The 21,995-nt window shown below is 39.1% G+C and overlaps 1 protein-coding gene across 1 annotated transcript in view; it reads right to left on the bottom strand.

Moving 5' to 3' along the window:
- Nucleotides 1–21,995, bottom strand: part of LOC127581617 (CUB and sushi domain-containing protein 1-like) — a 1,418,367-nt gene that overhangs the window by 852,832 nt on the left and 543,540 nt on the right. Inside the window, 1 exon segment of the mRNA XM_052036133.1 lies at nucleotides 1,473–1,667. Coding sequence (XP_051892093.1) covers nucleotides 1,473–1,667 — 195 coding nt within the window.

Genomic DNA, 21,995 nt, shown 5'->3' on the forward strand with positions numbered 1-21,995 from the left:
GAACTCTCTACCCGTGGAGGCTAGATCATCGAGGACATTTAAAGAGGAAGTAGATACATTTTTGAAAGATCAGGGCATAGATGGCAGAGGAGAACTTGCACAGAAGAGGAGATAATGTCAGGAATAAATGTGTCAAGATCATGATCATTTTGAATGGCAGGGTGGGCTTGAGTGGCTTATTCCAGCTCTTATGTTCTCAGTGAAGGGTGAGTGGAGTGAGCAGACTGGACATGGCCAGTCATAAATAGCTCACCCCAGTGAAATAGAAACAGCAATCCTGAAGGTAAGTGGCACATATTAAAAATCAGAACTAATGGACAGCTGATGTCAGAGTTGCAAGTACCTCTGTGATACTTCCGCTGACCTTCATTAACAAATGAACCATGGGCAGACTTGGTCTGTGATTGTCAAGCTTGCGAATTTGAATAAAAGGCAGAGTTACTTTCAAGGTCGCATCAAATGGACACTCACGCTGAACTCAGGAGCTATTGTTGAAAAGAATGCTAAAGGTGTATCAGTGACACAGTCAGGTACTGATATATGTCCCTCACACAATATACCAACAATGGAGAAGTTCAAGGAGAAAACTCCAATGCTAGTGGATTGATGACAGAGCTTCTGCCACAGAAACAGTGGCTATTTCCTTCGAGCTTCAAACACCGTTCTCAAGTGAATAGATTCAGACCATGGTCACACCTGCACAGACATAACTGTTGCTTTATACAGGATAACCAGTTACCTTGCGTATTGCCTCACTAACTTCTCCACTGATCTCCACTAAGTTGTGGCAAAGTGGAGGACCAATGCAGCATTGTTGCTGGAGAGGAATGCTGTGAAAAGGAGATGTGGAAGTAGGAGATGTGCAAATAGGATCTGTCATTCAATTTTTAACCCATCCTTCTAGATGTAAGTTTCACCCATAAGCCAACATTAAATTAAGTAGTGTCAAACACTTTACTTCAGTATTCAGCCTTGTGTGTGTATCATTGGACTGTGATTACAGTTCCACAACTTCAGGTTCTCTCACTCAGGCAGGTTTGGGTCCATTTTGAACGTTAAGTTAACTTGCTTATAAACAGAAGAATGACAAGGTCCAGTTGGTACCTGTGATGTCATTACATTGGTACCACCCGCCTATTTTGAAAGCTAAGTAAACCTGTGTAAAATATTTGCATTGCAGAATTGCCACACAGCAAGACATCTGCTGTGAAAACAACAAAGTCACAGGAAATAAAGCAATTCTAAAACTTCAATTCGGCAACAACACTTTCTCAATCCACATAGTTCAGCGAAATAATACATCTGCGCAAATGGAAGTAGGGGAAAAAAAACTAACAGGTGAGTTATTTTTGATGAAAGATGCTGTGGTATGCACAGACAGGCCCTATCTGAAGAGGATGATGAGAACTATAAAGTCACTAATTTAAACAACTCCCAGCTCATTTGAAAACCCCATTTAATTTTCACTTTACCTCGGCAAAAGGGAACTGGAAAATCCCATGAAGCACTGTTCTCCAAGCTGGCAAGGCACGTCAGCACTGCATGTCCCTCTAGGAAGTGGCCAGCATTGCAGCTGAACCGGATTTTGTCACCAATATTGAACGTGGATCCCTGCTGCAGTCCATTCTGTAACTTGCCAGGATTTCCACAAGTATGACTTGGCAATACTGAAAGAAATAAAAATAATTACTCTTTTATAACTGGGTGTATTGTTTTTAATTTTCAGTCATGATTGTTCTTTCCTAAAATTCAAACAATTGGATTTAGAATTTAAACTAATTTGGCATTTTATCTCTCAATTTGAGAATGAACTGTGTAACACCATATTTTAATGGACAATATGCTATGAGAGCACATCCACCACACAGTTCCCAAAATTTAAATGATTTACATAACCTTCCAGAAAAGATTCTGAGTGCTATAAAACTGCAACTTTATTCACATAACAATAATGAAAATTAATACTTTGAATTATCTTCTAAGCCAAGGGTTTTATAAATTCATCGTTCAGAGGCTTTTACAAAGTTGTTCCTATTTAGTCGGAGAAAAATAAGTCAAACCAATGCAAAAGGCATTAGAATTTCAAGTGCCAATTACATTCAATACACTAATGTTTCTGCTACCTCTTACATTAATGTAGAAGGCATCACTCTGGAAGCTGACCCTGCCCTGGATTGAATTAATCACCACTGTGAATTACTGCAAATCGTGCTCATTTGCAAACAGTTGCGGTGTCTCCAAAAATTAACCTTTTATTTTGAGGGGCAAGAACAGAAAGAAGCATATGTAAAATGCTTTTTACTTAATTTATTTAAAAGTTGACTTCTGTACACCAATAAAACAAATTCTGACTTCTGTTCTTAATGCCATTTTCAGTTAGTAAAAACTTGACATCTCACAGGTGGGGAACGTGACTATCACTTTTTTGTAGTAAATCTATTTTCTGTACCAAGTTGCCACTTTTAATTATATCAAGGAATAGATTTTTTTTAATAAAAGTCACATCCTAAATGGTTCCTGTTTGTGCTAATTTATGGTTGCTAAAATATTTGGTGATAAGAAAATGAATTGGAACAGAAATGCAAGAAAAAAGTACCCTCCTCAAATGAGGACAATTAAGGTGTAGTTTGAACTTGCAACACTAAATAATAAACACTTGAAAACTCTGGTCTTCGATTTTCTCAGTTACTGCAAAAGTACATTAAATGGTCACACTGTGTTATGTACGTTCGGCGTCTCTCCTGCCGACCTACCTTTACAATGAGTCAGAATTGAACTACTTTCATTTCCGGAATAATCCTGAACCAGGGGTTTAATAAATGACAAGAGACCAGAATTCCTTATTCCTGAGGTTGAGAGATTAAAATAACAATGAAACAGCTGACACCACAATACACCCTCTCCTTCTACCCCTCTGGGGCATGAGCCAAGCCCCACTTATTCCTGACAGAGGTCAATCTGTCAATGAACCAGTATGAAACAAATTCTGGTAACAGACCCAGTCATCCTTCCCTGACTACAGTTTCTATCTCAGTGGTCCATTTACTGACTGACCAGGACATCCTTCCCTGACCGCAGTGATCTCTTGGCTGACAGGCTTTTACTTTTAAGTGAACCCCACCAGCCAACATCAGCCATGATTGCTGCTTCCCTTTTGATCTTATTATTCCACTCTCCCCTGGCCCTGGCCTGAGCAAACCGGATTTCAGCCCAAATTAACCCCATTTTGTCCCTCTGGCATCTGTGTTAGTTTTTTTTTACAATTTGAAGACATGACAATGTCACATTTTGCATGCCATCTCAAATGTTATGTTTTGAAATGACCTGTATGGATGGCATGTCTTTCAAGTTTTTCACTGTATCTTGGTACATGTGACAATAACAAATCAATTCTATATGATAAAATACAGTTTCAAGAGGTACAGTGTGGTAATGCTTACACTGGGGTTATCAGGTTCAAAGACAGTTACAATGGAACTATATATTAGTTGATTTGCTGAAAACTTAAGCTAACTCTTTTATTTTGCATGAAATGTCAAATGTAAAAAAAACAGACTCCTTAGACCCTGTTTGGATTAGAGCAGCTCTGTTTGGATATGTTCTGAAGTGCTGATGATTGTGGACATTTCTAAGGGCATTGGGCAGGAAATGAAACAAATCAGTGTCCTGCTTAATGTGAATTTCACTGTTCTGTGAACATCAAAACAATCACAGGGGTCAGAGAAGTAAAGAGTTCGATGATTTAAATACTTTCCTCTCTCTCTCTCTCTCTCATCTCATAGCTTGTACATTTGCAAAATCTTTTATTCATGGCATGCTGAAATATTAAACCTTGGTCACTTTCTACAAAATGGTTCACAAATTTGCCTTTACTGTACAGCTGTCGAACCCCATTAGTCAGAGTCCTACAGCAGAGAAAAAGGCTCTTCACCCCACCGAGTCCAGATCTACCATCAAGTACCCATTTACACTAATCCCATTTTATTCTTGCCACATTCACCTCAACTCTCCACACATTCTACTACTCACCGACACCTAGAGGCGATTTATAGTGACCAATTAAGCTACCAACCCTCATATCTTTGGGATGTGGGAGGAAATTGGAGAACCTGAGGAAACCCACACAGTTCTTTGAAGCATGTGAAACGTCACACAGACAGCACCAGTGATGAAATTTGAACCTGGGTTTCTGAAGCTGTAAGGCAGCAGCTTTGTGAGCTGCACCATTATGCTACACCACATGTAGGTACAGTTACAGTGGTGCTCATGTTACGGACTCGGTGAATGTCCCTTTAAGATAGAGTTAGTAGTGTGTGTGTGTGCCTGCGTGCGTGCGTGTGTGTGGCGTACTTACGTCAACCAAAACTAAAGGACGTAATGACATTGTTTAGAGATCAGTCGAAGTCAGTCAGAGGAGAGAGAGAGAGAAAAGAGAGAGAGAGAGACACCAGCCTGCTAGTTTTCTCTATCGATGGATGAGAAACAATAACTGTGTCTGTTACTACAATCCACGTATGGAAATTGGAAGTAATCCGGTGGAGTTTACTTTGTTGCTGACCTGTAGAAGGAAACAGGTATTGGTGTGGACGACCGTGATTCGGATGCTTTTCGGGGTGAGGAAGTCACCACCGAATAAACACTGAGGTGTCGTTTGGGTTCCATCGTGGAACATTTGGATTTCGTAATTACTCTCTCTATGTTCTCTACATCTATGTCTTATCTTCAGACAATGGTGGTTGTTGAAGAAGCCCTTGCTCATGTTTCACCTTATGGCTTGCTGAACTGAACTTTAAGATTCCTGGACTTAGAGTTTGGGACTCTGCCACACACACACGAAGAGTTTAGTTTTTGGGGCTAATGTTCAAGGTTTAACATTTTTACTTCTAACATACTAACATTTTTACTTTTATTTTTCTTATTATCATAAGTAGTGATTAATAAAATAGTTTTTAACACTGAATCATGACTCAGTGTGTTTCATTTGTTGCTGGTTCGTGACACTCAAAACAATTTTGGTTCTGGCTGCTTGGAAATTCAACTGCATTCAAGGTCCAGCTACGTTGACTTTACGAGGTAAAAACTTGCTTCATGTGCTGCGTGCCAGTGTATTACTTTCAAAGGAAATCACTTAAGTCCAGGGGTGGGGCCAGGCTTGGGAGGGGAGGTCAATACTATTGTTGGGTGGGTGGGCAGGGTGCTGGAGGGGGAAGGATGGGAAGTAGCAGCAGTGATGGACATCTGCTGGTGCTCAGTGGTGAGGGAGAGGGAGATGTAAATCTGAGGTTATCAGGTTAAGATCAGGACATTTGTGGCTTAGGAGATCACTAAGTTGGTGGTGGGTGGAGATGGGTGAGGGAATGTGAAATAAACAGGATGTTGGAAATATCTCACAGATTAGGTGGTAACTGTGGAGAGGACGATGTTAGGATGTTGATGACCCTTCTTCTGTGGAAAGATCATCAACTAGAGACATTAACTCTGTTTCTCTCTCCATAAATGCTGCCTGACCTGCTGAGTGTTTCCAGCATCCTTTGTGTTTATTTCAGATGTCCAGCATCTGCAGTATTTTGCTTTTCAATCAGTTGTTGCTGATGGTGGTGGTGGCGTTTGAGAGGGGGCGGGGTTGATGAGAGAGGGAGGAATCACGCCAATCAGTGGAGTATCATCAGACAAACAGATAAATGAGAAGCAGGATTTGGCCACAGTCCCTCTAGGTTACCGATCCAATTGGAATATCAGCTCTACATTCTGATATACACATGGTAATCTTTCATTTTCTTGCTTATGAAGAATCTGCCTCTGCCTTAAAAATATTTAAAGACTCTACTTCCACTGCTCTTTGAGGATGATAGTTGTTAAATATTCAGGACCTTCTGAAAGTAAACAAAATTCCCCTCACTTGTCTTTAATAAGTGACTCCAGTATTTGATTCTTCAACAACATGAAATATCCTTTCCACATCCACCCTGTTAAGATCTCTGCTGTCTCTTCTCACTTTTCTGAACTCCAGTGGATACAATATAAAACAGTCCAACATTTCTTCATAAGATAGTCTGTCTATTCTGGTATTAGTTTCGTAAACCATCTCTGAACTGCTTCCAACACATTTATATCCTTCTTAAATAAAGGAGCCATTAGTGTACACAGTATTTCAAATGCGGAATCACTCATACCCTATCAAGCAGAAGCATAGCCTCCTTACATTTGCATTCAACTCCTTTGCAATAAAAAAGATAACCACTTGTTCAACAAAGAAACTCAAAATGAAAATCACAGGACCTTATGAATAACAATCTAAGTCCCTGATCTTCCCAATGATCACTATTTTGTTGAAATTCTATCACTCAACACAACTGAACATTGTGTTAAGTTATAAAATTTCTTGTCCAGTGAATTTACTTAATATATTCAGGACATTTTTCTGCAATAATGTGTCCTGGAATCAACAAAGTGGCACACAATAATGAACGATAAGACTATTTTAGATAACAGGCTAATGGTGTGTGAACATTTATCTAATGGCCATCACAAAATGATTTATTTCAAATTTGGATAAAGCCAACTTCAAGATGATGAGACAGATGGTAAATTCAGCATATTTGCTTATGGGGAAAAATGAGATAAGGTCTATGGGAGGTGTTGAAAATAATTTAATTTGATACAGTATCAGGTTATACCTCTAAGGACAACAAATATACTTGCCAGAAAAGTACATAAATCAAAGGCATCAGGAAAAATACACAAAAAAATACTAAATCCATGCAAAACTGCAATAACTACCTCAGAAAGTGGGAGAGATACATAGATGAAAGTGATAAAATTAAGAGTTATGAAAAGGGAGCTTAAAAAGAAAATTGCTTGGGATATCAATTCTGCATCAAAAATATACTCAAAAGTGGAGCAGAAACATGCTCATTCAAAACTCCCAGTGATAACATTGTAAGTGAAAATCAAGACATGACAGACATCTTGAATAATTACCTTGTGAGAGGACTAAGAGGAAGAGGATTGTTTGCTGGAAATCACAAGGAAACTAATAGGCCAATAGGTGCTGAACCCTCCCTCTCTCTGTGGAGAAACCACCTGTCCACATTTACCTCCACCAGGTATGGAGAGGTTGCCCCTGCACACCCAAGAAACATCCCAGGATTACGCCACCTGGGGCCCTGGAAGTCCCTCACAGCCTCTGGAAGGCTTTTGGGCAAAAATATCTCTGACTGGCATTTAAAACTATTTAAATAATTCAAAAAATCAAAATTAAAAATCATGGTTATTACAAACACTGAAAATAACAAAACAAATAAAAACTAAAACAAAGTCAAATATCTTACATACTTAATAAGTATATAAAGAGTATAATAAGTATAATAAGTATGATAAACTTATTATAAAAGTATAATGTATATATATCAAAAGTATAATAAGTATATAAAATCAAATAAAAAGTAAAACAAAGTCAAATATCTTATATACTTAACTACACTTAATTTTTATCTACAGAATCAAGGCCCAGTTCCACAGCTCCCTGGGTGAGTCACCATCATCCCAGTAGCAGAGCGAAGGTCCAACCCCCCCACCCGCACCTGGGTTCCAAGTCACTTCCGACCTCTGCATTAGAATGAGCACAAAAGATTAAAATATATTGGTGCCGGCAGCTCTCCATGGGAGTGTCAGTGTTGGTCACACAGCCCAATACTAAATCAGGAATGGGAATTCATTGGAATTAATGCAAGCAAAATAGAATTTCTCTCCAAAAGAATGGCTAACAGAAATGAAAATGAAATCAAAATCAAGTCAGAGAGAAATTGGGAAAGACAGATAGACACAAAAAGTTGCATTTGTATGGCACTTTTCATGAACAAAGTCCCTTACAGCAATTGAAATGCTTTTTGAACATTACCCTTGTAACAAAGGAAATACAGCACAGAATTTTAAACACTCCAATCTCCAATAAACAAGGAAAATGACAATGACCAGATAATCTGTTTACATCAATGCTGATTTCCCAATACCACTCTGCACTTCTCTGAAAAAGTGCCATGAAATATTTTATGTCTACCTGAAAGAAGACACAGGGCCTCAGTTCAAGTGTCATCTGAAAGACAGAACCTCTGACAATGTAGCATTCTCTCAGTTATGCACCGTAAGTCCCAAACCTCTGGAGTGGGACTTAGAGTCATGGAGAAATACAGCACAGAAATGTGCCCTTCAACCCAACTCGTCCATGCTGCCCAAGATTCCATCTATTCTAGTCCCATTTGCCTGCGCTTGGCCTATATCCCTCTAAACCTTTGGTGTCTATGTTTAAGTACCTTTTAAATGTTGTTAATGTACCTGCCTCAACCACTTCCTCTTACACCTCATTCCATATACTGACCACCCTCTGGGTGAAAAAGTTGCCTTTCAGGTTCCTATTAAATCTCTCCCCTCTTACCTTAAACCAATGTCCTTTAGTTCTTGATTGGAAAATCAACATTGATGTAAACAGATGATCTGGTCATTATTATTTTCCTTATTTATTAGGGAATGGAGTGTTTAAATTTCTGTGCTGTATGCTACAATGGTGACTTACGTTCAAAAAAGCATTTCAATTGCTGTAAAGGACTTTGTTCATGAAAAGTACTATACAAATGCAAGAAGACTGTGTGCATTGACCCTGTCTCTGCCCCTTATGATTTTATACACTTCAAAAAGATCACCCCTCATTCTCCTATGCTCCAATGAAATAAGTCCCAACCTGCTCAAACTCCCTCTATAACTCAGTCCCTTGTGTCCCAGCAACATCATCGTTAATCCTCTATGCACTCTTTCCAGCTTAATGGCATCTTTCCTGTAGCAGGGTGACCAAAACTAAACACAATATTCTAAATGTGGCCTGACCAATGTCTTATACAACTGCAACAGTAACATCCTAACTTCTTCTACTCAATGTCCTGACTGATAAAGGTCAGCGTGGGTCAGACAGAAACAATGGAGGGAAATGGACAATTGACATTTTGAGTTGAGACCCTTCATCTGTACTGCATGCCCAGGTGAAGGGGCTTGACTCCAAATGTCGACTGCCTGTTTTCCTCCACAGATGCTGCCTGAAAGCTGCAGCATCTTGTCCGTGACTTTCTCATGTGCCCAAGTATGTTGTTGACTGGGCAACACTGGCATGTTACAAAAAATATAATGGTGTCAAAGAGTGACAAGTTCACAGGACTAAATCTTTTCCATATGTGGATTTTATATGAAGAGCATGGCCTTCCAAAATTCTCTTGATTTAAGAATTGTTCCTTTAGATTGGAAGACTGGAAAATCTAAAGGAAGAATTGTTCCTTTGGATTGGAATTGTGTTACGAGCCAAGTTGCTATTTGGTGAATGTCCCTTTAAGGCACCTGGACAGCAGTGTGCGTGTGTGTGTGGTGTTATCAAGACGGCAAGACTATAACAACGTGCTGGCTGTTTTGCTGAGGGAGAGAGGAAGAGAGAGGGAGATGGAGAGGGAGAGGGAGAGGGAGAGAGACTGACAGTCTCCATATCAATGGATGAAGCACAATAGCTGTGTCTGTCACTACAATCCATGTATGGATTTGTGGAGCAATCAAGTGGAGTCCACTTTGTCGTTAACCTGTACTGGAAAACAGGTATTTCTGTGGGCGACCACGTATCGAATGCCTTCGGGGTGGCAGATACTTCGGAACAAAGCAGTGGAGATCGTCGGAGATTGATGTGTCTTATGGGTTCCATCGTGAAACATGTGGATTTCGTAATTTCTCTCTACATTCTCTCTGCATTTTCTCTTCAGTCGGTGGTTTTTGCAAAAGCCTTTGCTCACGTTTCACCTTATGACTTGCTGAACTGACCTTTGAGAACTATTCCTAGGCTTGGGGTTTGGGAATTTGCCACGCACACACTTTGAGTTTATTAGATTTGGGGTTAATGTTTAACATCTAATGTTTTTGCTTTTCTTATTATCACAAGTAGTTATTAATAAAATAGTTTCTAACACTTATACATGACTCGGTGTGTTTCTATTGTTGCTGGTACATAACAATTGTTCCTTTAGATTGGAAAACTAAGTGAGAGATGGTGCAAAAAAGATTATAAGGATATTGCTGGGACTGGAGATCTTGAGATATAAAGAGAGATTAGATAGGCTGGAACTGTTACCCTGGAGCAAAGGAGGCTGAGGGGTGACCTCACAGAGTTTTACAAAATTATAAGAGACATAGATAATGGTACGTCCTTTTCCCAGTGTAGGGGAGTCTAAAACTAGAGGACATAGGTTGAAGGTGAGAGAGGAATGATTTAAAGGGGATCTTGAGTGGAAAGTTTTTCCATCTGGAGGGTGGTGGGTATATGGAATGAGCTGTGGTAGACAAAGTGAGAGAGTTATTCCCGCTCTCACTTCCATCATTTAAGGGAGGTGAGAGCAGGAATATTTTTTTTTGTGTGGGGAAAGTTACTAGATTAAGGATAGAGTGACTGAACACCTTTGAACTTTTAGCAGAAAGAAACAATATTGTGCTGTCAAGATTAGCTTATGCCATTCGCAATTTCTGAACAGCTAACTGAAGCAGAAGACAGGTGAATCTCAATGACTCCCAAATGGCCTACACAGGGAAGGAAAGTTATTGACCTGTCGAAGAAACTGGCTGAGCAACAGGATCAAGTAGCAGGGATAATGAATGTCTACTCAAATTGGCAGGATATAACCAGTGGTGCCTTGCAAGGATCAAAGTTGGGGCTGCAAGCATTTATGATGCTAATATCTGTATTACGTAAGACAGAAAGCCACGCACCCAAGTTTACCATTGGCCCAGATAAGGGACATTGTAAATAGTGTGAATAATACGTATAAAACGGGCAAAATTGTGGGGAATAGATTTCAATTCAGATAGCTGTAGAGTTTTCTACTTTTGAGAAAAATGGAATAATTTCTAAATGATTAAGAATGGAATCAAAAGGAAGAGGAAATATTAATAATAGTCTTGTAGGGATGGGTACACCAAGGCAAGTGGAATGCTGCCCTTTATACCTCCAGGACTAGAATATAAACTATGCTGCCACTTTGTGGTTAGATCACACCTGATCACATCTGGTCAGTTCTGTGTACCATGCCTTAGGTAGAACACATTAGCCATGAAGGGAAGGCAAATGTAGATTTACCAGAATGATATTTGGACTTCATAGATTAAAATATGAGAAGTTACAGAAACTAAGGCTGTATTCCCTGGAACTTAAAGGACTAGGAGTGATATAACTGTTTAAAGATATTGGGCAGAACAGATACAAGGGAGTGGGAGAAACTGTGTTTCTGTTGGTTGTAGAGTCTAAAAGGGCTGTGATCTATATCTTAGGACAGGGCCTTTCAAAGGTAGTTAAGGCTGATAGAAAATTGTAACTGTTACAGAAATTGTCGTTGATGCTAAGTCTAGTGTTAATTTTTGAATGTGAAGTATCAAAGATGATGTTAAGATGTTAATAATGTTAACACAAGCAACAGCTGGAAAATTGAGTAAGATCACAGATTCTCCACTCTTTTCATTGAATAGTGGAATAGACTAGAGGAAATGCCTTCTCCTGTTCCCCGACCCCAAATTGTCAATGATCCTTATTTCAGCTCTATGTGATGGATGGCAGTTATATTCATTTAAATGAGTTTGCCTTCCCTGTTGAAAAAGGTAAATGCATGTAATTGCTTGAATTATATTAATACATTTTAATAATTTAAAATATTTATCATATTAAGACACATTATTTAAATACATTGAAAAACTATAAAAATTATTTTTAGTTTGTAATTATTAAAACCCGTTTGAATAGCTTTTGTCTGCCTCTGAGCATCAGCGATACGTAAAAATAGTTCAAAGGCCTTTAACAGCAGTGAGTTATCAACCACATTCAGAGTATAGGATGTTCGGATACTTCAGTGAGGGCCACCCATTAGTCAGGGCTTGCTCAGTGCTAAGGGTCAGCTCAAAAGCCTGAAAATGTCAGCCAGAAGTTAGCAAGTACCATAGGCTTTGAATGTGCGCACTGGTTTGGATGTAAGCCAATCCAGCACAATGATAATTATGTGGTGAAAACCAGGAGCATGGTGGTCCAGAAGAAGGCCACTGAAACTAATCATTTACATAGATTACACCAATGAGAATATTTTGAAATTTTAGCATCCAACATTGGTGAGAAGTTAGAAGGACCTCTGACTATAATTGATATTATGAGAGGGAAAGGGACATCCGAAGGAAGTCTTTTCTGTTTAACTAATTTCCCGCGTCTACCTTTGTTATAAAATTAAAAACGTTTGCATGAAATTTTAAAAAAATGTTTAATTATCAGGGATCCCAGTTATTTCAGGCCCTTCTACCCAAGTTATGAGGCTGAAGTTTCACTTGCTGCGAAGTCCAATTGCTCAGGGGATTTGTAACTTGTGCTGTAGATTGTCCTGCTGTCAGATTTGGTGTTGCCTCGAACTTGTGCTACAATCTGATAGTGTATTTTGCTATGGACAGACAGATGCGGATTAGTTCAAAAATATATCAAATTTGATGGAGCCATTGTAGGAGTCGCGTGACTCACCCTTGACAACCTGGATAAAAAGTGGAGTCTCAACATTGAGAGACATTTACTTGTGCGGAAAACAGCATTAATTGCAACAATGGATATCACACATACTTTTATTTAAATGTTAACCATACTTCCCATCAAGATCAGATAAAGGATGCTAATATTAACCAGGCAAAAATGTGTAAAGACTGGTGCAATGGGGCTAAATTTCAACACATCCCAAACACTTTAAAGCCATTGAAATACTTCGAGCAATGTACCTTCTTGGAATGTGGGACAGACAACAGCAAATACACACACAGCCAGGTTCCACAAACAGAGGAAAACATATTAAAGTACAGTACAGAGAAAAATCTAAAGTGGTGACATTTTAAATCAATTGGGTTAACAGTATGATAAAGACATCAGCTCTGGGTTAGACAAACAATCCCAATGAACGAGGAAATAAAACAATTACATCCAGTTTGCTAAATACCTAGCCCAGTGGTTAAATGCACCACATCACAAGAGAAATGGCTTCAATATATCTGACAACCTGCAACATGATGGAGGAGTTGTATGTTTTTCTGTTAAATTTACCCATTATGAAGGGATATTTTCCTGAGTCTGTTTCCAGTGGATATCAGGTGGACTAGGCAAAACACCCACTTGCAAGGAATCCACATAATTCTATTACACTAATAAAAATGATAGAAAAAAAACATTCTCCATCTTACCGAATTTGTTAATATTCACTGCTCTTATTGGGGAAAAGAGTCAAAGAAAATCTCTCCTGCAGAGCAGGAGTGCCAACTACTTGATAATGCAAGCACATTCGACGGAACTCAGACTTATTATTACTGATTCGCTATGTTACACAAAACTCTGCTAAGACTGTGACACCATAATTTTCATCTGATAATTGCAACGGTAAGTTAACTGTGTTCAATTAAACACTGACATAGTTCCAAACAAGGCTTCCTTTATAATGCTGATCCTCCTATCCTTAGCATCAATGAAAGTACAGGTAAAGTTACTTGCTGCATTTCAAACCAGAAGATGTCAAGTATTCCATATTTCAGGGGTAATTTGTTAAACTTGACCTATTAATTGAGTTAATTTGTTGAGTAGAACTCAAGGGATAACTTATACATTATGAATCCCAGACAGACCTGATTGTACTCCATCTTTCCTTTAACATTTGCCAAGCTCCAGAAATGAAATTGACAGTTATCAAAATCAGAGAAAACAAGGGACCATGAGGAGGCAATCTTGTTCTCCATTCCAATTTATATAATCTTCAATAAAAAACTAATATTGTTTAACAAGGAAAACATTAAATAATATTGAATACGTTGAAGTATTAGAAATTAATTAAAATATTAAAATAAAGTAATGCAAAGCAACATAAACAAACTACTTGTCTACTTTTATTAAAGAAAAAGCACCCTAAAATATGTCTTTGAATATTCATTCAGGCTATAGCTGACTTGAAGCTGTGTGACTGAATATGAAGTGAATGGGGTCTCTCAGCTCAGCAGTCAGTATTCTACAGCTGGAATCAGTGGTGAGTGCAGGGGAAGGGGAGGTCAGATCGACTGGCACCTGACCTCCAGCTTGTCTCTGACTTCCGCATTTCAATGTGCCAGTCACAGCTAGGTGCAATATGGCTCATTATATTTCGACCTGACTTAAGTGAAGAGTTTGGAAATATGCAAATGTGTTGACATAAGTTTCCTTCTGGTTAATTTGTCATTCTTTCCCTCCCATTTTTCTTCCTCTATTTCAATTAGAATTTACTGATTACGATTGTAACATCAAATCAGTCTGTTTGTACAAAATGTTTTGTGTGTCAGCCTGTGTAATACTTATGAACAAAATCTGAGAATCAAAATGATCAAACACATTTTGAAGAAATTATCAGTCATTAGATGTTCTAACTTCTTACAGCAGCTGTAGGAATGTTCATTGCTCCTTGATGTGTTGATTCAAAACAACAACTGCACATTAAAAAGCTGAAATAATTGGGTAATTTTGTCAACTAGATTCAATAATTTAGTCGCAGTACAATGGCACAGTGGTTACTGCTGCCTCACAGCTCCGGTGACCCAGGTTTAATCCTGGCATCCTGTGCTGCCTGTATGGAGTTTGCACGTTCTCCCTGTGACAGCATGGACTTTCCCTCAGTGCTCCACTTTCCTCCCACATTCCAAAGACATGCAGGTTGGTAGGTTAATTGACCACTTTATTTGCCCCTAATGTGTAAGGTGAGTGGGGGTGTGGGGAAGGGGAAATGTGGGGAAAATTGAATTAGTGTAGGATTAGTATAAATTGGTGCTTGATGGTCAGCAGAGACTCAATGGGAAAAGTGGCCTGTTTCAATGTATGATTGTATGACTACAACTCTAATAGTTAAAGAAAATAATAGTTTGGTTGTGTACATTAATCCTGTGCAGGACTGAAACAAGTCAAATATTACAGTTCGAGATGTATGTGCAATGAATCTCTCAGAGATCCACTTGCTCTGTCTCAGCAATTTCATCAGAAGCACTGCTTGTGTTCAAGTTAGGTCAGCAGGGGGAAAAACCTCCAAGAAATTTCTGACTTCAGGTGCAAATCACTTAGCTGTGTTTTTTTAAAGGTTAACCTATGCCTTTTTTACTTCAGCACAAGGAGGTCATTTGGAATGCCAACATTATGCACAAAACCATAACTGATCTTCATAATCATTCCCCTAAAACAGGACACCAGCCTCACAGTTTATGAAAGGGTAAAACTTGATCATCAGCCTCTTGCAGCACTCTGTAATCACAATCTGCAATCCAATTTTATCACAATCTGTAATCCAATTTTCAACTGATCTGTTGTGACGTCCCCATCTATATTGATGCAAGAATTGAAAACGACTTACAGCAGGGAACAAAGTCCAACAGTGATGGATGTTCATATACAAAGTCAATCAATTTATATGCCACTGATAAATCCAGATACATATTCCTTTCATGTATAGCAGAACATATTAGCCAATTAGCTCCTGCCTATGTCCAGTTAGTGCTCAGACTCACAAATTTTAAACAAAAGATTAGACATTATTATGAAGTGACAGCAGCACTGAAGTAAGAAATTAGACCTGTCTTTGAGTGTACCGTGTTGATCTGTGTAATATCCACTTTGTTTCCTGTAATGTGTTTTGTCGGTTAGTTGCCATTGAACAGCAGCTCATTACAAGGAACCTAAAGGGACATTGTTGGTTTTAGCAATATACTGAAATACACAAGCAGCAACCTTGCCGTGGCATCTTCCTTTTGATTGTAATTGGAAGAGTTCTTTAAAAAATGTTGGCACAACCCAAAGCAGGTGGGCAAGGAACAATTATAGAGAGGAGGGGAAAAGGACTTGCATGTTTGATTATTTTCGGTCAGAAATACAAATTTACCCTACTTCAGGTTGGAGGATTTGATCAAAGTTGACTTAAATGGAAATCAAATCTCTACATAGTAACTCATGTATGGTGCTAGCTATATACATCAACATATGCTGTAGCTGTTGTACACAAACCTGGTATCTCACATCTATTATCATCTCTGTCAGTGATGCTGTTGACCGATGTGAGGAAACAGAGAAAAATCGCTTGAGCAATGGAAAGAACACCTGAGAGGTTGAGGAACATCTTTTGGGAAGAATGGAAGAGTACACAACTTAACAAAGGTAAATATAACCAACAAAGGCTTGACACTAACAGTAGAAGCCTCAACCGGACCTTATTCTGGTCTATAATATTAACATTGCTCACCTTGTTAAGTATCAATTTCACAGTAGTTGTTAAAAATTCCAAAGAAAATGTATAAAAAAGCTGCAAAGTGCAATTATTGCAGCAGCAAACAGGTTATCTTTATGTTTATGTTCCAGAAACAACTTTTGCCTGCAATGGAATTCCTTCATGTGGTTATGCAGGCAGGGAAACACAAATGAACTGATAGGTAATATAAACGTGCCTGCCCAAGATAATGTTTTCAATCCTCTCCCTCCACTTTGCTGACAATCTCACACAGGTCTTCCTGCATCAAGGAAGAGGTCAATATCTTTCATTTAAAAAGATTCCTTTGGGTGTATGGGTGTTGCAGGCAGGTCAAAATAAATTACCCATCCCTAAATGCTCCTGAACTATGCAGTTAAAAGTCAACCACTGGGTCTGGAGTCACATATAACCAGTCTGCAGTTTTCCTTCCCTGAAGGACATTTGAACAACCTGAAGAGCAAAATTGCTGATATCAGATTTTCAATTCAAAATTTACTTAATTGTTTGAATTTATTTAATTGCTGGCTGCTGTGCTGGGACTTGAAATCAGCTCACCAGATCAATAGAAAACCCCTCAGGATACTAGTCCAGTAACTTTATCTGTATAGCTCTGACAGGTCACAAAACAACTTAAGTGCAAGGAAAAGAAAACTACATACACTTGCTTGAAACTCCATTATTAAACTTCTGTTTAATATCACCAGAAAAATGAAAATGAATTTTTAGCTTTTCATGTTCATTGTTTTTCATGGTTTAATTGTCAGACAGAAATTGGAAGTTTTGATTTCAATCATGTTCAACATCATCATTGACCTCTAGTAATTTTAGGAAAACACTGGGAATGTCGAGAAAGCTTGAAGGAGACCTTTAGTTTTGCAATGAGCACCAGGGTTGTTTGAACATATTGTCTCCTCGTACTTGCTTGTATTTATACAGTTAAATGTGTTTACAAGGTCCTGCTGGAAGTCACCAGGTCACACTTAATCACTACAAAAGCTTACAGGAACTCTTAAGAAAGGGAATGGTGTAATGTGCGCAAGTGAGAATGTCTACCATCAACTAAAACATACACACTTTTTCTGCTGATGTTCATCTGAAGCAAAGCAAAGAAAGCTGTGCTCTCTGCTTCAACCCAGTGCATCCATTTCAATAGAAAAAGGTGCTTCACCCTATAACAAGCCATTTGATCTTCATTTTGTAACCAGAATAATACCCCGAAGGGCAGCCAAGCGATGCTGCAAGTTGTGCAGCTGCCTCACAACTTCAGCAACCTGTGTTCAATCACGACCACTGGTGATGCTTCCGTGAGGATGTACTTTCCCCCTGCAGCTGTGTGGTTTTCCCTGGGTGCTTCAGTTTTCTCCCACATCCTGAAGACATGATGATTGGTAGGTGGCCATTACATTACCGCTAGTGTAGGCCAGTGGGAGGACAATCAGAGAGGAGTTAATGGGCATGTGAGAGAGTGTGGGTGACAGTGAATGACGGGATGGCTCTGAGAGACTCCATGTGCCAAATGGCCTCCTTCTAAATCGTAAGGAAGTATGAAATAAGAAATAATTTTTACACCTCTGTCTTGTTGCTGAATTTTAGTGAAAAATTAAGAAGATTTAGGATGTTTATTAGATTTAGTCACATAAATCTCAGTATTGAAGTTAGGCATTGACAGAAAAAAATGATGTATGAGGTTAAGATAAAAAGAAGGGAAGAATGTGAATCCGGAAGGGTTAGTAATGGGCGAGATAGAGAAACACATGTTGGATCCAGAGGAGGTGCATTTGGTAACAGCAGGAACGTTATTCATGGCCCCCTGTGATGTGTGAGGAACATTGCCACATCTTTCTGTTAATCGTATTACAACTGTGGGTGATGATTCTGATATTACCATTTATATGTCACCATCATCCGCTTATGCCTTGAGTTAGCATCCTTTTTGATACTTCCCCAGCATTACCATCCATCCTATCACAAACCTGCACTTGTTTTATTACCCCTCTCCCTTTCCTTTTATCACTTAAATTTTGCTACATTTCTAAAGTGCCCCATTCTGAAAAAGATCATTGACCTGAAACACGGCAGGAACTGTAGTGTAGCGGTTAGCATAATGTTATTACAGCGCCAACGACCTGAATTCAATTCCGGCCACTGTCTGTAAGGAGTTTGTACGTTCTCCCTCTGTCTGTGTGGGTTTCCTCCGGGTGCTCCGGTTTCCTCCCACATTCCAAAGACCTAGGGGTTAGGAAGTTGTAGGCATGCTATGTTAGCGCCGGAAGAATGACGACACTTGTGGGCTGCCCCCAAAACAATCCACGCAAAAAGATGCATTTCACTGTGTGTTTTGATGTACATGTGACTGATAAAGATATAGAACATAGAACAGTACAGCACAGAACAGGCCCTTCGGCCCACAATTTTGTGCCAACATAGCTATTCCCTCCTACCTACAGAATGCCCATATCCCTCCATTTCCCTCTTATTCATGTGCCCATCCAAGCCCCTCTTAAAAGACCCCAATGAATTTGCCTCCACCGCCCTATCAGGCATTCCAGGCATCCACCACTCTCTCGGTAAAAAACATACCCCTCATGTCTGTTCTGAACCTACCCCCTCTCACCTTAAGTGCATGGTATTGGATCACTCAATAATCTTATCATTTACTTTATTTCTTTCTCTGTCATATGTTATCTAAATAATTGAGCAGTTCAAGAGCATCTTTCTTGTCTTATTATTTCAAATTTCCAACAAATGAAGCATTTTGCTTTTGCTTTATTCATGTTTAGTTTCCTAAGTTAAAGGAAATTTGGTAAGTTAAGTGCTCGGCCAGGTGTGGCTACTGTCATAAGCAAGTGTGACAAAATGGAAGTGGATTATGGTTGAGAAACCCATTGGTGAAATTTTTGAATTTAATGGCTGTTCAGGGTTTATATGTATTATCTATGAGCTTATGAAAAAGAATTGATTAAAATATCAAGCATTTTTATTTAAGTCAGCATTTGGGAAACAGTTGAAGTTTGCACATGTCACACTAACTGAAAAGAGATTTTTGGATGCACTGGTATTTCTCTATATAAATAACATCAAAACCATCGTGCCACAGGCCGCTTTATGTAATACTTTGAGTAACATTTGAGATTGAGGTGTTTGTGAAGATATTAAGGATGGCAAACTGTATTGGCAATATAAGTAAACACATGATTAATTTTTGTGTCATTCTTGAAGCAACTATTAATTAAACTATTCTTAAAATGAGTGAATTTGAAGCAGGTAGAATGATGAATTGGCTCAGAAATTCTGGTCAAACTGCCACTATCATGGCTAAGCTACAAAGAGAATACTTATCTATACTTACCAAAGGAGAGCTAACAGAAAACTCCCAGCTCCAATCTCAGTGGTGGAGCCTTGTAAACATAGCAGAGTTTTCCCTTTGTCAAGCCCAACAGGTAGGGGTAGGGGGTGGGGGTCTTGACCACTGTCTTAATCAGTTGGTAAAGATGTGACTCCCAGAAATCTTGCAAAACATTTCAAGAACATTCAAAATTAACAAACTTTTTAGAAACAGAAAAGCAATCAATCAGAAAGTTCAAATATACTAACATTTACTTAAATTCTTTGCAGACATGCACCTCCACTGCAATCAATGAATAAGAATTCCTCTCTACAGGTTGATCCCAGTACAGGATCTTCAAGTAGCTTTCCCGAGTGCTAATGCTGAGGAATTGCTGCAGCTTGTATTCTGCCACAGGAATCACATCCAGCATCAAAATGCATTTGGGAAATGGCCAGCAAAAAGCTGCCAGCAAATTCAAGACTTCCATACGTGCGTGCATATGTATGGAAATCCTTGGTCTTGCTCGCAATACTGCAGGGAAATGCAAGCAGTTGCATGTAGAATTTCCAACATTCCCTCTCTAAATCTAACCCATTAAGTGCTCATCTGGTAAAATCACTAACTGCAGTTACTGAGTGTAGACAGTAATTTATCATGAAAATGCACAGGCTTTTCAGATTCCCATGAAACCCAATAACATCATGTCATCTGTGACATAAAAAATGAAATCAGTGAGCCACATAATAATACTAATTCTTTTTCTAATTTATGTTCTTCACACACAAAGAGATGTTGCACCTTTGTCCTTGAGAATCATATGACTGATGAGAAGACAGCAGTGTCACAGACATATTGTTGGTATTTTGACATCCATGCCCTCTAAAGAAAGGCAATCAATATACCCAATTGACAGCTTACTTTATCCCAATCCAGTCATGTGTCCCTATATAATACATTATCTGTAAAAGCTCTTATACCGAGATGTAGATAACACTGTATGTTGGCTTTATTACTGGCTTTATGTTGTTATTGACTATAAAGCAGAATACCAATGCTCATGAAAAATGCAACACAAATCTGAGACTATTGACCCCTTTAATATTCGTAATATTGAAAAAGAATATTGAAGGTGATTAGTCCAAATAATGATTACGTCTTTGGCAACATGTACAAATGGCTTTAAAGAATCCAAATCACGTCAGACCCCAATCTTGGACTTCGTCACAGATCACAACGCAGTAAAATTCCAATAATCTGGAACACGATTGGTAGATTTCTGGACAACTGGATGTTACTCCGACTAATAGACCAGCAGACATTTAATTCACTTTTCCAAATGTTATACAGTGGTGTAATAAATTTTCCAATGAATCAGGCGAGTTTAAAGGGAGCGCAAGAAACAAACTCCAGTGAGTTTAAAGGGAGCAGGAAAGGGGGCCCTGGTGTGTTTAGAAGGGGTGTGGGAACAAGGACCTGGTGAGCCATACTATGAGCCATTGGGATTTCTGGACAATGGAATGGAATATAATTGGAGTTTTACTGTGTAATGTGTACCAGTGAATAATAACCATGCTTAGTTTGGATTCTCAATGCACATCTAGAATGATAACTTGCAGTGCCTTTTACACAATCAATGAAATAAAATAGGAAAATGATACTGGCATGATTCAGATCAAAGTTAGTGCAGGAAGTATATACCACAACCCAAAAGAACTTGTCTGGCATTTGATATAGCTTAAAACAGTTGGGAAACAAAAGTAAATGAAGTTATCACAGGAGATGCTCCTACAATTCTGCTGAGGTCTGCGCCTTCACCAAGACCCTGTTTATGACTGGATTCACATCATTAAATTAAGTTGCCACTGAAATGTAACTTTCCTCATCAAGAATCACTCAATCTCATCATCAGATGGTAAAAGAACTTGGCTAAATTCTCAAGTATCACCTCTCCATCCCATCCCCTCAGCACCCATGCTCAGAGCCAAAAAACTGTGCACCATGTAACAACTATTGTGATTGCATCCTTCCCACAACTACTACAGGTCCTCCTTAGGTTATGAACACCTGACTTATAGACAACCTGTACATACAAATGAGTGTTCAGGAGATCGGTGGGGTGGATGGGGATGGATTTTCTTGTTGCAGTGGACCTGCAGGCATCTTCTGCTGGGTGGGAACCCACCCACCCATCTGAGCCACAATAATGGGGGGGGGGGGGGAGAGCTGGGTAGAGCTGAGTAGAGTTGGGAGCGCCAAGCAGACTCACTCACTGAGTCAGTGAGGCCAGCTGGAGGTCACTCTTCCCGCGCCTAATCAGTCTTCCATCACAGCTG

The sequence above is a fragment of the Pristis pectinata genome, chromosome 22 (assembly GCF_009764475.1).
Source record: "Pristis pectinata isolate sPriPec2 chromosome 22, sPriPec2.1.pri, whole genome shotgun sequence".
In the NCBI taxonomy this organism is placed as follows: domain Eukaryota; kingdom Metazoa; phylum Chordata; class Chondrichthyes; order Rhinopristiformes; family Pristidae; genus Pristis; species Pristis pectinata.